Raw genomic sequence first — 14,848 nt, forward strand, 5'->3', positions numbered from 1 at the left:
AAAGTTCCATTTTGTATTTCTCCCCAACCATGTATGTAGACAGCCGTGGAACTGTCAGATGCAATTAATGTTTTGTTGTTCATTGTAGCTTAGGCATATGCAGTGTTCAGCCATCACATGCATGCAGTAAGCCATCCATGTCGGTGAGCGATCCCCTTCCCTTTTGCCAAACAGCGCTGATTTCCCCTTGTTTGTGCTGGTCTGAGCCAGTCTCCTCCAAGGTGATCTGGCTGTTGGTACTCTCTGTAGTACGTGGAGCAGTCCTGGAGTTTCCACCTGGTTTGTAGCCCTTGTTCACGGTCTCCTCCGCAGCTCTGCAGTGTGCTCTGATCGCCGCTTGTTTCGTGCGCCACATGTGACTCTGCTGGCAGGCTCCGTGAACTGGGTCTGCTCCCTGTGCGTGCTGGCAACATGATCTCTGTGGATACCTGTCATCTTCGAAATGTGTTGGTATGAAGGTACCAGGTCCCAGGTATTGATGAGAGGTGCTTAGTTGTCTTGTCTGCATAGTGTGGCAGGAAGGGCGTGTGTCATATCCTGGAATATAAGGTGATTGTGCAAGTCCTGCTGGATTGGCACTGGACATCTTAAGGTAGAGCAGTTCAGCTTGGTGATCCATAACTGGCACTAGGATATGGTCCTTGTAACAAATTTTGCTGATGCGCACTAGCCCTTCACCCATGTGAACTTGACTGATAATGCTGCAAATCTTAGCTGAGAGCAAAATGGGCTTCTAATGCAGATGACTGGCGTGGTGGTGTCAACACCCAGTTTTGCTCCTCAGTGCTGTTTTTATTCAGTGTTACAGATGCATCCAGTAAAGAAGAGGTGTCGCTCTGAGAAAATGATGAACTTGTAAGGCTTGATAGGTTCCCTGTGATCTGTTGTCTTGTGTCTTGACAGGTTGTGTGGGAGACTGGAGCTAGATTTGATTTCCAGCTTAACTGCTAGCGTTCTGGGGGACCTTGGGGTATCAACCCTTGGGTACCCTTGGGGTGCTTGGGGTGTCACTTACCCCCAAGGTACTGACCTTGGTTTGTACAGTGCTTTCAGATCTGCTGAAAGGTGTTGTTTGTGACAAAGGCCTACAAATGGGTGTGACAGCTCAGAGAGTCTGTGCAATTAATAAATACAGCTAGGTGGGTAATTTGAGGTTCTTAGAAGTATCGTAATAACAAAGTTACCTATGTTTGAGGTAAGTGGTGAAGTTTTCTGCTGGCAAAACCCATTAGGCTTTTTTTTGCCTTGCTCTGTTGTGTGGGTTATGACCACTTGCAGGTGACTCTAGAAAACATCACTTAACTGTTGTCTGCTCTTGAAAGGACTTAAGATGCTGGTGTTGATCTTTATCTCTCCTTGTCCCACCCTGTCTCTCAATGGTTTGTGGCTTTTGACCTTCTGCCATGTATATTGAACTTGCTACTGAGAAATGATGTGTGTGCAAAGAGATACTGACTTTGAGTCATCTTCTGAATTAGATATTCCTGAAATTTCAGTGGGCTGGATTTCAGATCTGGAGGGGATGCTTCTGTCTCATCAGCTCTTTCATCCTGGTGTTTAAGAATATCAGTTGTTTGTCCAAACAAACAGTGTTTCGAAGTGGCGATACAGACTAGTTCAAATGGGTCATATCGCCATACAAAATAAGAGGAGGTGGAGTGGAAAAGACAATGTGGAAAATTGTCCCTAGAGAAAAGCCTTCCTTTAGCCCTGCTTTTTTTAAAAGTCCTTGTGACGGAGCTCTCAGCAAAAGAACAGAAGAGCGTGAACATCTTTGTAGTGGAGAGCAGAGAGGGTTAAGCACTGAGATGAAGGGGAACGAAATCCTCCATTGTGGAGGATCAGGCTGCACCCTTCCATGGTTGGCTGATCAAAGGGAGTGCTGCTTCTGGAGGTTGGTAAGGCAGGAAAAACCCTTGCCCACATCCATTCTCCTTTCATGCCAAAATCAGCAGGCTTGTATGGGTAGGCTTTGCATGGTGTTTCCTTGTTTGCTCACATCTTTGGTTAATGGCAGCAGCCTGTGAGAAGTTGATGTGCCAGCCTGCGTTTTTCTTTTCAGAATGAGAATTGAGGCATGCTGATAGAAACTCGTGGGAGCTTACAAACAGTAAGCAGTGAGATTGCTTCTCCTTAGCTAATGATCAGTGACTTGCCCATCTGTGAGGGAGTGCTGTGTGCTCTTGCTGGGTTCACAATGTTTATTGGAGGAGAACTGCTCCTGTGCACAGAAACTGCCCTTGTGCTGGCAGCCTCCTGGTCCTGCTGCATGCCAGGCAAAATTTCCTGCACACCCTCTGGTGATTGCTGTTGAAGTTGCTGATCACGTTGTTGGGGCTTCTGAAGAGGTCAGCAGTAGATTCAGACCAATGATGAAACAGGTTTGCTTAACCTCAGGGAAATCAGGGAGTTGATTTGAGATGTGGGCTCCGTTTTTGAGGATGGGATGGTTTGTACAGGTTTTGCATGTTGGGAGCATGCTTGAAGCCTGCAGGGTAGTGTAGTGCTTGGTCATTTTGATTCAGGGATCCTAAATACCCTGAGCATACTGTATAGAATTTTTTTTTCCTGTCCAGAGTCTAATAATTGCTCAAACAAAATGGTGTTTGACCAAGATCAAACAATAGTGTTTGACAGTAGCTGATGTAATTGCAATTGTTAGACTTCAGGCTTATGAAGAATGCAAAGACGTATACCTGGTCACATGTACATAATTTTTAGAATCATGTCCTGGCGGCACATCTGAAATGAGTATGTTCTTGATCACAAGGAGGTCAGGAGTGATTCAGTATTCCTGACACGATAACCAAGAATCACAGTCGTCTTTGGGAAACAGAGTAAGTTAACAGTCATTGGATGTCCTCTAACCTTTCTTCCATTCAGAAAAAGTTACAGTTTTTTCTTTTTTACAGCAATGCTGAGTGACAATAACTCTGTGAAGCTGAAAAGTGATTGTTCACCTCCTGTGCAATGGTGTAGGGTGGCTACACATGAAGATGAGAAGACCAAGCTGGTTTTTAAAAGGTACTCGCAAGTAAGTGTCATTGTCATGGCAATGTGGAGGTCAGCCGCTCTCCCTTTAGCCTGGGCAGTTACAAAAAAGATGCAAACGTCAAGGGATGAGATTGCCACAGGAACTGAATGGAGGGTTAGGCACACAGCTTTCCCTGAGGCACCTAAAACACTTTGAGGAGTCTGGCCTCTCTCATGGTAGTACCTGTTTTCCAAAGCCAATGTGAAATCCCGGTACTTCACTTGCAAGTATTTTCAAATTTTTTTGTGTCCAGTTAAGTAACAATGAGGCTTTTGTACAGTCTGGTAATTGAAGAAGTTGAAGGCCAGTGGATGTTTAGTAGGTATTTTGGGGAGGTGTCCCCTCACAGTTCATTTGTTTATGAAGACTTCTGGAGTGTTACATCACAAAATCTTTGTTACTGCATTGTTTGTAGTTTAACATCAAATTTGAATTAATGAGTGTGCGCTAGTGTACATCCAGAACCATATTTTAAACCAAAAAACCTCACTACTGTGATGCCTCTCTGCCATATGAATTTTTAGGCCTTAAAGCTTAAAAATCCCAAAGCCAAACTGTTATACCCACTGGTGTTTTGAGCACCTGCATGGTGCAGCTCCAGCTGAATCTAGAGATACTTGATAAACCTCTGTGGTGGAAAACCAGCCTCATTCATCTGCTGTGAATCCCCTGTTTCTGCCGGTCAGCCAATTTCCAGGGGTTGCAGCCTAACATGCTAATGAAGGTTTTAGACCCCCCCCCCATCAGTGCAAAATTTAATTTAGTTAAATCAGATGCAAGAACAGTGCTGCTTTTCCAGTAGCCACCTTATTTGCAGCACATACTGCAAATTAAGTGCCAGGATTGCATGTATTAGCCCTTATGGTATAAGCTTTTTGAAAAAAAAATCTTGGAAACCTGTATTAACTTAATCTGAAAGAATTTCAAGAAGCACTGAACACTTAGTAGGTTGTATTTTTTTAAGACATTTAAACAAATGTCCAGTCCTTAGGAAACTGTAGGAAATGAAAATCAATAATAAAGCTCAAACTACATACTTGAGCAACAACCGCAACTCTAACCAAATAATGATGTAATTTTTGCAAATTGGTTTAGACATGAAATGAGCCAAGTGAATATTTGGAGATCAACAGTGAGATTCCTAAGGAATGATAAATCAGTAGATCAAAAATACGGATAGTCTATATTAGTCAATTTTAAAGTTTGGGTTTTTTCTTCTGCATGTTTTGGGGATGTAAATAATTAAATCAGGCTTCTCAAGATAAACCCGAGCATCTAAATTCTGCATTCTAGCCTGCCAGTGGGTGATGGCCATTGGCCCCAAATCCTGCAATTTGAAGTTCCATCCCTTTTTTAACTTGCATGAAAATACATAATTCAAAATAAAGTTGCCCGTTAAAGTAGGAAACCAGAAGTCACTTTTGGTTTCTTTATGTGAGGAGAGCTGTTTGGCCCATCAGAGATGCATTTAAAGTATATGATGCAGGCATAGAACTGCATAAATTGGTGTCAATATGCAACATTTTCCTTATCAAAGCATCTATATATGTTCATACTTTCCTGCAGATAGCTCTGAAGAATGGTGAAAGACTTGCAGTGAACAAAGCAATAGTTTTTCTTGTTTTGAATCAAATGCAAGTATTCACCTGAAGTTCTTCAACTGCCTTAAATTTGTTTAAAAATAATCATTTAGTGATTGATGGATTGCTGGAAAAAAAGGTGATTTCCCCCCTCTTCTCTCCTTCCCCTACACCCTCCTGTTTGTTTTTAGACTTCTTGCACTGTTTGTGGTTGGAGGGTGCTTCCTTTATATCCTCAAATTACACTTTGGCCCTGAAGAATGTGACAGAACAAAAATGCCATATGTGGACCTCGATCGTGTAAGGGTTGGTATTTTTTTGGCATTATTTTTACTTGGCTTAAAGTTATTAATTGACAATATGAATTATAAGGGTCTATAACAAAGAACAAGAATGCTGAAATTACCCCGTGAGGGAAAATATATTTTGCTTCATTTCATGCCATAGAACTTCTGGGTTTTGTTCTTGTGGAGTGACAACAGAAGTGCATAGAGGAACTGGATTTTTAGGGGTAAAATGAGATAACTGACTGTTATGAATAACATTTGAAATGGAGATGTCATCATACTATTGTGTCAGTGCAGATGACACTGGTGATCAGAAAATTGATGCAAATGAAAATTTAACATATTTAAAAAAAAAAAAGCCCCAAACCCAACATACTAAACAAAAGCTTTATTTTTACCTAAGCCAGTTCCCCAGTCTACTTTGCTTTGCAGTTGCTCAGATGTTTTTGGAATCACAGGGCAAATGTGCAGGAGGGTGCAGCTCTTGGTTCACTTATTTATTTAAGGTAGTAGCTACTTCAACTACAGTTTTGCATGTGGCTTTTAAGCTGGTGTAATAGATGCCAATAAAACTTTCTTTTAATTCTTGCTGACATTTATCTGCCTTTGCTACTTAACCAGTTTTCTCCTTACAACAGTACTTACCTTGGCTTAGAGTTGTTACATTTCTGTCTTTTAATGTCTCAACACTAAGACACAACTTAGAATAGAAGCCCTGATTTAAGATAGTCTCAGCATCGCTGCATGTGCATCCTACCCCACCTCTCACTTTCTTCAGTGCGTATTTTTCCCCTTCTGAGCCTCTTTGCTTCCCCTTTTCTTCTCATTTGACTTACTACTTTTCTCAATAACACATTCTTGCTTCCAAACAACCACCACCTTAAGCCAAGCAAACCTAAAGACTGCATGGACTGTGTTTATTGCTGTCTCGCGATTAATTTTGTTTGTGTTTGATGCAGGATAAGGAAATAGCATTGCTCTTTGTCTAGTTAGGTAGTAGCTGATTGCAATTGTTTGGGGCAGTTATCAAGTCATGGGCATTAATTTTTACTGATAGGATGCCCATCTGTCAGCCTTAAAAATGAGGCTCTTCCAAAGAGGCACTGACTCTTGTGGCAAAGTAGAGCATGAAGTTGCTCAGTACTGCTTTGCCCAGGAAGAAGTGTGGTGTTTATGCCCAGACTTGCAGAGACCTTTGTATCGGTGGCAGAGGCAGTTCTGTAGAGCAATCTTGTTTTTAAAAAAATGGGGTTTTTATTACAGCTGAGAAAAGATCATCAGAGTTGTATCAGGGAAGAGAACATGCAAAAAGATTTTAACTGATAAAAATAATACCTTTGCTAATTCTCTTATTCCTTACATCAGATACCAGCTTGCCACTACAGATATCTTAAATGTACATGAATAGTTTTTTGGTTTGTTTTTTTTAAATGAGACATATAGATGTGTAGTTTTATCTGACAGCTTAATCTTTTTATGCAATATGGAACTGTAGTCTTTTATTTTAGTGACTAGTCTTTGAAAGAAGACCTGAAACACCTCCACCTTGCATTCCTTTTAAAGTTGTGTTTTAGTCATTAGTAATACCACTTTAGCAATACTTCTGGAAGAAGGGTTACTTCATGTTGATTATAAGCAAGTCCAGCCTGCCATTTCACAGAACTTTTACCCAGTGGATGTGTCTCTGGTAAAATCCTACCGCAGACAGAACTCAGGTCACGCAATGGAGCAGTGGAGTAGAATTCCACTTGCTGGCTTGCTTGAATTAGATGGGTAGAAGTACATCTAGATTTTTTTTAATCTGTTTTTGTGAGTAACAGTACAAATGTTCTCAAATGTCTCATTTTCACTTATCTCTTTTAGTAGCCTAATTTATTCTTTAGAAGAGCTCCTATCCAGATTTAAGTGATTGGATGGAGAGACATTCCTTTGCAGGTTTTCACCCTGCACTGGTTAGTATCTGCATTTGAGTGGATGTTTTAAAATGTCTTGTATTTCCATGTTTAAGCTTTCTTTATAAACCCCTGTGTTTGCTAAACTGCTGGTGGTCAACTGGTGGGTTGCATTAAGAGGGCTGTGTATGTTCCTGAAGCTGGCTTTCCTGACTGAAATCGTGTATGTTTTGTTTTAGAGAGCACAACAGTATGCCAGTGCTGCATTGCAGGAACAGTGCCGGCCTTCTTATGTGAAGAAAGAAATGGGGAAGCTGTTTGCGGAGAAATATAGCATGGACATATCTCCCTTTGTAAGAAAAAATATAAATAAAGAGGAATCTTTATTTAAATATGAACCTCCTTTTGGATTTCACAAGTTCTTTGATAAACTTAAAAATCTCCTTGAACTCTTACCTGAACATGATTTACCAGAAGATTTGAAGTCAAAACACTGTAAGCGTTGTGTTGTTGTTGGCAGTGGTGGAATTCTTCACGGATCAGAGCTGGGTCACTTACTGAATCAGTTTGATATTGTTATAAGGTATGTATTTTCCATTTAAGGATTCAAGCTACTTTGACTTTACTTTATGAGCCAACTTTGTTTTTTTAAGGGGAAAGTATCTCCCAACATCTATGCACCTTACAAGACTATTCCTGAAACTGCTTTTGAGAAATTTACTTGTGACTTGATGGAATTAGAAGTCTTAGCAGTAAAATAAATTGTCATGTTCTCAAGACAGGAATTCAGTGTAATTATTTGTGGACTTCAGATACAAAAAAACATGGGCAGAAATGAGATAGAAAGCAGTGAAATCATAGACAAGTAGGGAATCCTGGTTTTATGCATTCATATGTTTAAGCTTTCAGAGGTAGGCTTTAGGACTCACCTCTGGCTTTTTCCCTTTGGTTAGTCAGGATGCTTATTTGAAGGATTTCTTTTATAACTATTTCAAACACAATAAAAATTAATTGGTGTTTCAGTATACAGTTGGCTTACACACTGCGTAGCATGCTTATCTTTACTTTATCTTTACAGTTTGCTTACTGTATAGCATGCTTATCTTTCCTTATCTTTATAAGATCAGCGCATGCTTTCTGTGATTACCCATGTTTTCTAATGTCTGAATTAAATGAATACATGCTTTGTATTTGTGCCTTCTGAACATTACTGTTTGAACTCTCATTCTTTGTATTTTGAATCATGTAAAGTCACCAATAAATTTAATACAAGCATTTTCCCCAGTTGCTTTGTAAACTAAGACTTGCTCCTCTTAGAAAGAGAAGACTTGATATAGTGAGTCAATAGCTCTTATACAAAGGTAAAGAAACATATTAGCATGTGGAGGGGCAGAGAACTTGCATTAACTGTTCCCTGAAGTTAGGGCTGGCAGTGTGAAGGTGACTTTTCTGTTGATGTAATAAAACTTGCAGGACTTACGCCGTTCTGCAGAAGTGATGGAGCTGGATGACGCTTGTCAGCAGTATGCTAGCATCTGAAATTTTGTGTGAGCTGGAATGATGTAAACCCACAGGATGCATTACATTGCATTGATGGGATAATTTGAATGCCTTTCTGTGTTTAATACTTGTGGTGTATATACATATAAAGATAACGCAGGCAACTTCCTGTGTGTTTTCTTCCCCTTCCTCTTTTAAGCCTCTCTGAGTTGGCACAAGGCAATGAATATGACATTCTGCAATGCTGTTTTAAATTATTTTTTCTATTCAAGCTTTTCTTTTGAAGTTTTGCACTTCTGCCAGTTAATCCAGAAATAAAACTGGCTTCCTCTCAAAGATGAGGGATCAGTGAGTGTGTGAGGTGAGGAACATGGCAATACTGAGAAAACGCTGCACTCTGTTAAAAATCTGTGGGCCAAATACAAGTTCTTTGCTTAGTATCTGATGCTTTAATGAGATTGTAACCCATGCTTATTAAATACGGTTTCTCTCTGTGTTTTTTTTTCTCTTGGTAGGTTAAATGATGCACCAGTTCAAGGATACACGGATCACGTTGGTAACAAAACTACTATACGGATGACTTACCCGGAAGGAGCCCCTCTTTCTGAACAGGAGTATCCTCCTGCTAGCTTGTTTGTGGCTGTTTTGTTTAAAAGTGTTGATTTCAATTGGCTTCAAGCAATTGTAAAAAACGAAACCTTGGTATGTAATGTGGCAGTGTTATGTACCTGTGATTTTTGTTTGTTTTTTCTTTTCTAATGCTGAAGAAGCTGGCTGGTCTGTTACTTCCCGTTTTATTACACTGAGGATCTTTTATCTAACTTGTGGGGTTTTTAGCTATGTCTCCTAGTTACAGTTGGTACCAGCATTCATGTTGAAGCCCCATGCTGATAGTATCACTTTTATTTCTGCAGATATTGGTGGTTTGCACCAAGCTACATGATGTACCGAGTGTTTACTAAGGTGGGATTTATTTCACATTGGGTTTAAGTGACTTGTTGAAGTCTGCAGAGCCTGAAACAGAAATGAGATTTCTGGATGCCAGTCCATTTTTTCTAACAGCTGAAGTCTGTGCTGCTACAATAGGCATACCTGCAGTTAATGTGTAACTGAAGCATCACAGTTGTTAGTTCAGGTTTGTCTGTGGTTCCAAAATTAAGAGGTCGTTTATTTCTCACTGAATATTTAAAGAAGTGCAGAGATCCCTAAGGAACTGATAGAAGGGTTCCATGTTTCCAAACTCTCTTTAAATTGGTGGTTTTCACCTCTTTCAATTTGCAAGCAGATAATTTCTGCAAGTTGAAAACCAGTAGCTAGGTTTCTCTGACCACAGATTGAAAACAAGTGCTCTAAATTATTGAGATAGATTTAGAAGAAAGCCTGACAGATTTTTTTTAACAATTTGATACATTACTAGTTTAGGTATTCCAAGTTCCCTTCTTAATTATGTGATTTTTACAACATGAGAGCGTATGGAAGGTCTGTTTAATATGGACCATGACTGTCTGCTACTCCTTTAGTCCACAGAGTGTGTGCAGGGATATTGCCTTGTTTTGAATAATCCGAGTATGTTTTGTAGAGGGGAGATTTTCCTGGATGCATGAATTTGTGCAAATTTAAAAACTTTTGCTCCCTGATTTTTTTTTTTTTTTTTACCAGGGACAAGACAATCTTGGTCTATGACCTTCCCTGCAGCAGTGTAGTAATTTTGATGACCAGCAGCTTTCTAACTTGAGTTGTATCCCTAACTTACTTGTTTTACAAGCTGTCTGGCTATTTCATGTTTTAAGGTTTGGTTTTGAAGAATGACTAGTACAAGGATGGCTTTCTGTATTAAAATTTGTTTTGGGGGAATTGAAAGAGTGATTGCTTTTTGGTATCTGCCACATCCGCTCATAGTGAGTTACAAGACTGAAGTATGTGCTTCATGAAAAGAGTTCCTTTTCTTGTTTTGCATGGCTTAGGAGCAGATGGGCTCACTCCCACCTTCTTCCTTGCTCTGGTGTTTTTGCTGGTGCAGAGAGCCAGTTTGGGGAACCAATCTGGGAGTGGACATACTGGAGATAGTCCACCGAAGGGCCACGAATATGCTTAAGGGACTGGAGCATCTCTCCTGTGAGGAAAGGCTGAGAGAGATGGGACTGTTTAGCCTAAAGAGGAGAAGGCTCAGGGGGAAATCTTACTAATGTACATATATACCCGAGGGGAGGGTGCAAAGAGGACGGAGCTAGGCTCTTTTCAGTGGTGCCAAGTGACAGGACCAGAGGCAACGGGCACAAACTGAAACACAGGAGGGTCCCTCTGAACATCAGGAAACACTTTTTGACTGTGAGGGTGACCGAGCACTGGCCCAGGTTGCCCAGGGAGGTTGTGGAGTCTCCATCTTTGGAGATATTCAAAAGTCATCTGGACATAGTCCTGGCCAACCAGCTCTAGGTGTCCCTGCTTGAGCAGGGTTGTTGGACCACTTGACCTCCAGAGGTTCCTTCCAACCTCAACCACTCTGTGACTCTGGGAACTGAAAACATACTTTTCCTTTCAAATACCAGGCTTTCAGTTGGATCAGCTCTCTGTGCAGGCATTGATACTTTAGTAAACTCATTCAGAGCACAGGTGGGAAGATGGGACCATGGCAATCTAGATTTGATCAGTTTAAGCTGCTGTGGAGTTGTATGTTAGGGTAGCAATAAACCTGTTTAAAAAATATAGGTCTATGTTGCAGCTATGTAAGTCTTATCATTTGCTTAGTGTTACGCATTATATGGAAAGAGTTGTAAAGTGAGCCTGACTGAGTATTGTTTTTTCCATTAGGATGCATCTAATTGACTGCAAGTGGCATGAGATCAGAATCTAGCTTGCTGAGTCTTGTGTAAATCCTCTTCTGAAGTGTTACATTTATCATTAGGTGGATGCTGTCAAACAACAGCTGTTCACTTCAAAGCCTGAGAAAAATTGTTTTAAATCCAGTGCTTGCTTCAGAATGCCTGGTTAATGTTAGTGGAAAACTGGTTCTCTTTCCCATTTCTTTAAATACTGCTGCCTGCTCAGTTTTGCTGGGCAACATCCAAAGAACCTTGTGGATTCTGGTGGATGTGTTGACTGATTAAACACAAAGTGCAGTCAAATATTCAGAATAAACAACTTTTCCCCCTGCTATCCTCTCTGCAATTCCAAATACTTCGAAGGTTTTTCCTCTTTTGGGTCAGTCACTTGAGCTGGTATTCCTGAGTCTACCTTAGCTATAAACTGTTTCCTGAATTTCTCAGAATCACTGATGAGTTCTATAACTTGTGTACTGTCTGCCATACTGCAGTCTCAGAGTTTGCCTTTGCTGAACTATTTTTTTCTTTCTCTTAGCCTCTGTGGGTGCGACTTTTCTTCTGGAAGGAGGTTGCTGAGAAAATTCCTTTTACATCAAAGCAGTTTCGGATCCTGAATCCAGTCATCATCAAAGAGACAGCTTTGGATATTTTACAGTTCCCTGAACCTCGATCAAAATTCTGGGGTTGGGATAAGGTAAGAAGTTTCCTTTTAGGAGAAGGAGACTATAAAATACAAAGTAAAATAAGAAACTGAAAAAAATTTTGGGCTCTTCCTTCAATATAGTTTCTCTGTGCAATTTCAGAGCTGGTCTCAAGTAATAGGGAAATTGATGCACTCTAAAAAGACTCTTGTATTTTCTTTTTTAAAATCAAAGTAGGATTTCAGCTCACCATTTTAGATGAGGTATTATTATGCCTGTGCATGTTGACATGAAATGGCCTGTTTTACAAAGCAGTGAGACATGAATTCATTCCAGTAGTGCGTTCACTCACATATCATTGTGACTGGTGTTAAATTTTCAAAACATACTATGTTAACGGTGTTAAGAGCAGCCCTGTTAAGTCAAACCAGCAGTCGGCTGTAGACAGGTGTGTCTCCTAGCTGCAGGGAAAGCAGACAGAGCGTGGAAACCAGGCCAGCGTAAAGCAACCTTCTAACTGTTGGAATTGCTATGGATGCCAGTGTGCTCAATAGCAACTGAAGGGTATATCCTCCGTCTATGTCCTTTACTCCAGCAATAGTATGGAGTGATGAATTGCCCAGTTTAATTATACACTGCATTTTTGTTATTTTAATTATTTGTTTGAGAAATTGGGTGTCGCTAGTTCTCTTGAACTGTGAAAAATATGGAATAACCGTCGTTCTTTTACCTTTTGTGTGAAAGCATTTAATGGTAGCATTATTGCACAAATGATTGAAGGATCTTCTCACGTTTATTTATGAAAATAACGTAACATACGAAGCTGTGTATCTTTTAGCTGTATTATAGTATACTTGCCTTCTTCATGGGTTGTTCAGTGAAAAGTCATATTCTGAAGAATACTATTAAAGAGCCTGTTGCTCAAGACTGAAGTAAGCATACACCAAGAACTGTCAAGTTTAACTGCGTATCAGGAGTTGTTTGAGTGTTTGGAGCAAGGGTTCACTTGTAGCTTAACTACATAGTAATAGGGTGTCTTGCCTTCACAGAAAAAAATTTAGTGTTGACACCCAATACCCTTGTTAAAGGCAAATACTCAAGTTGTATTAGTATTTGGCCCTGAAGCTTTTAGTTTTACTTGATCACTTAATTGATTTTTAGTTTTATTTGTAATTGTTTTTAGTTTTAATTGATTGTTTAATTGATTTCAATTTTAAGTGAGGAGAGGGAATAGACAAAGCCATAAAATTTTGTAAAGTGTTTATAACAACTGGCAAAGGAGAATATATTTGAATTCATCAGGCTTCATTTTTTCCCCCTTTTTAGAATGTACCTACAATTGGGGTCACAGCAGTTGTTCTGGCTACACATTTATGTGATGAAGTGAGCTTAGCAGGATTTGGATATGACCTCAATCAGCCCAGCACACCTTTGCACTATTACAACAACCTCTGCATGGCTGCCATGAACGGACAAACTATGCACAATGTGACAAGCGAAACAAAATTCCTACAAAAACTGATCAAAGAAAAAGTTGTCAAAGACCTCACTGGTGGGATATATTGTGAATTCTGCGGCAAAGACAGCTAGTGATTGAAGTGTGGCATGGTTTGGATTTGTTAAATTTCCAGAGGTTCAGTCAGAACCACCTTTTCACTGTCTTTAGTTCTTCGAAGTGTGTATAAAATGGATGTGGAATCTCTGCTGCCTTTTTTAATGCCAAGTTCAATTTGTTGGACTTTGAAATTTATTTTGATGTCAGATTTTACTTTGCACATTTTTGTGGGTAACTATGTAAATACAACTTGGAGTTGAAAGAGATCCATTTAAAATATTTAATGTTTTAAGTTGTCTGAAGAAAAGCAGAGTTTTTGGTTTCAGATGTATATGGTACGCACAATGCTAGTCTGAGTTGTTTAACAGCATACAAGAGTTATTTTCCACTGAACTACTGTCTTTGTCGATCCAGTTCTTGGTGTATGACTCCTTTTCATGCATGCTGTGAAAAGAAAGGCATATGCTTCTCAAGTCTTTCATTTCTTGCAACTTGAGTGTTCCCCAAAATATTTATATTCTTTTGGTTTTTGTCTTAGTATTTTTTTGGGGGGTGGAGAAGGAATGTGGGAGTGGGGGTGAGGGAAGAGGAACTGTTGTGGCAACAACTGAATAGTACTTTGGTGTTCATGGTTGATATTAAAATCATTGATTCATTAATGTATTGGGTTAGAATTCTGCTTTATCATGAGGCATGTTTGGGGCCAGGGCACAATATAAGAGGATTTAGCCAGTAGGAGACTTTCACCTGAATCAGTCTTTTGTTGTTTCCATTCCTTAAGACCCGGATAAATGTTTCTAACTAGTTGATTTGCAGCAGAGTTCAGCTACCCCAGTTAAAGAAGTGGCATTAATACAAAATCTGCCCCTTTTTTTATTTGAGTGACTTGAGAATTGCTGATTCTATAAAACACTGGTTTGTGTAAATCTTTCATTTAGCAATAATAGAATCTATGACTAGGCTAAAATTTCCATTGGTTTACTTTATGATCCTTAAGTAATTATTTACAGATATTGTAATGTTAATAGTTTATAATGATGATGACCCTTATGAACTCTAGTGTTGATTATTTAGAGAGGTAGTTCATTTTCCTGGATCAGCTTTTGAGTCAGCAATTGGGTGAGTGTGTGTAAGTTAAGAAGAAAATCACTTTGAGAAAGTAGTATGATCTAGTAGCAAGCTAGATAACTGCTGAAAGCAGCATACTTAAAAAAAAAATAAAAAAATGTTCTTGTGACTGGAAATCAGTGCATTGCAAAGAAACTGGACTGTGCAGATCTGTAGGCAGGTTTTGGTGTTCATTTTAATTTTGTTACTAGTAGAGTAGTAGCTATGACTCTGTTTGCACTGAGTAGTGTTGTTACTTAATCTACAGTATGTGAAAAATGCTTTCTTTGGGAATGAAAGCTTGTTAGCAAATTGATCAAAGGTTGGCCTAGAAACATTGTTCGTAGTCATGGACTCTCCACATGGTGAACATTCCCACTTTTTTTTTATTACGGGGTAAGATATGAATGTAGTTGTAGTTTTAGATTTT

The 14,848-nt window shown here is 39.5% G+C and overlaps 1 protein-coding gene across 3 annotated transcripts; it reads left to right on the plus strand.

Annotated features, from left to right (window-relative positions):
- The first annotated feature begins 2,914 nt into the window (after positions 1-2,914).
- ST3GAL5 (ST3 beta-galactoside alpha-2,3-sialyltransferase 5) lies at positions 2,915-13,908 on the plus strand. 3 transcript variants are annotated; one of them, XM_059817741.1, is made up of 6 exons: positions 2,915-3,024; positions 4,806-4,920; positions 7,033-7,376; positions 8,809-8,995; positions 11,651-11,809; positions 13,083-13,908. In XM_059817741.1, exons 1-6 carry the CDS (start codon positions 2,915-2,917, stop codon positions 13,344-13,346), a joined length of 1,179 nt encoding a protein of 392 aa, XP_059673724.1. In that variant the 3' UTR covers positions 13,347-13,908. The 3 variants fall into 3 exon arrangements, with proteins under 3 accessions (XP_059673724.1, XP_009809185.1, XP_059673725.1); XM_009810883.2 differs by having other exon boundaries at positions 2,962-3,034; XM_059817742.1 differs by having other exon boundaries at positions 2,962-3,034; positions 4,806-4,914.
- The last annotated feature ends 940 nt before the right edge of the window (positions 13,909-14,848 follow it).

Source organism: Gavia stellata, chromosome 5 (assembly GCF_030936135.1).
Source record: "Gavia stellata isolate bGavSte3 chromosome 5, bGavSte3.hap2, whole genome shotgun sequence".
NCBI classification, from domain to species: domain Eukaryota; kingdom Metazoa; phylum Chordata; class Aves; order Gaviiformes; family Gaviidae; genus Gavia; species Gavia stellata.

Bases quoted from the DNA above. Each gene is read 5' to 3' on its own strand.
- ST3GAL5 (XM_059817741.1), top strand. From the start codon at position 2,915: ATGCTGAGTGACAATAACTCTGTGAAGCTGAAAAGTGATTGTTCACCT. The intron at 8,996-11,650 runs GTATGTAATGTG...TCTTTCTCTTAG, and splicing joins TTGTAAAAAACGAAACCTTG to CCTCTGTGGGTGCGACTTTT. The intron at 11,810-13,082 runs GTAAGAAGTTTC...CCCCCTTTTTAG, and splicing joins AATTCTGGGGTTGGGATAAG to AATGTACCTACAATTGGGGT.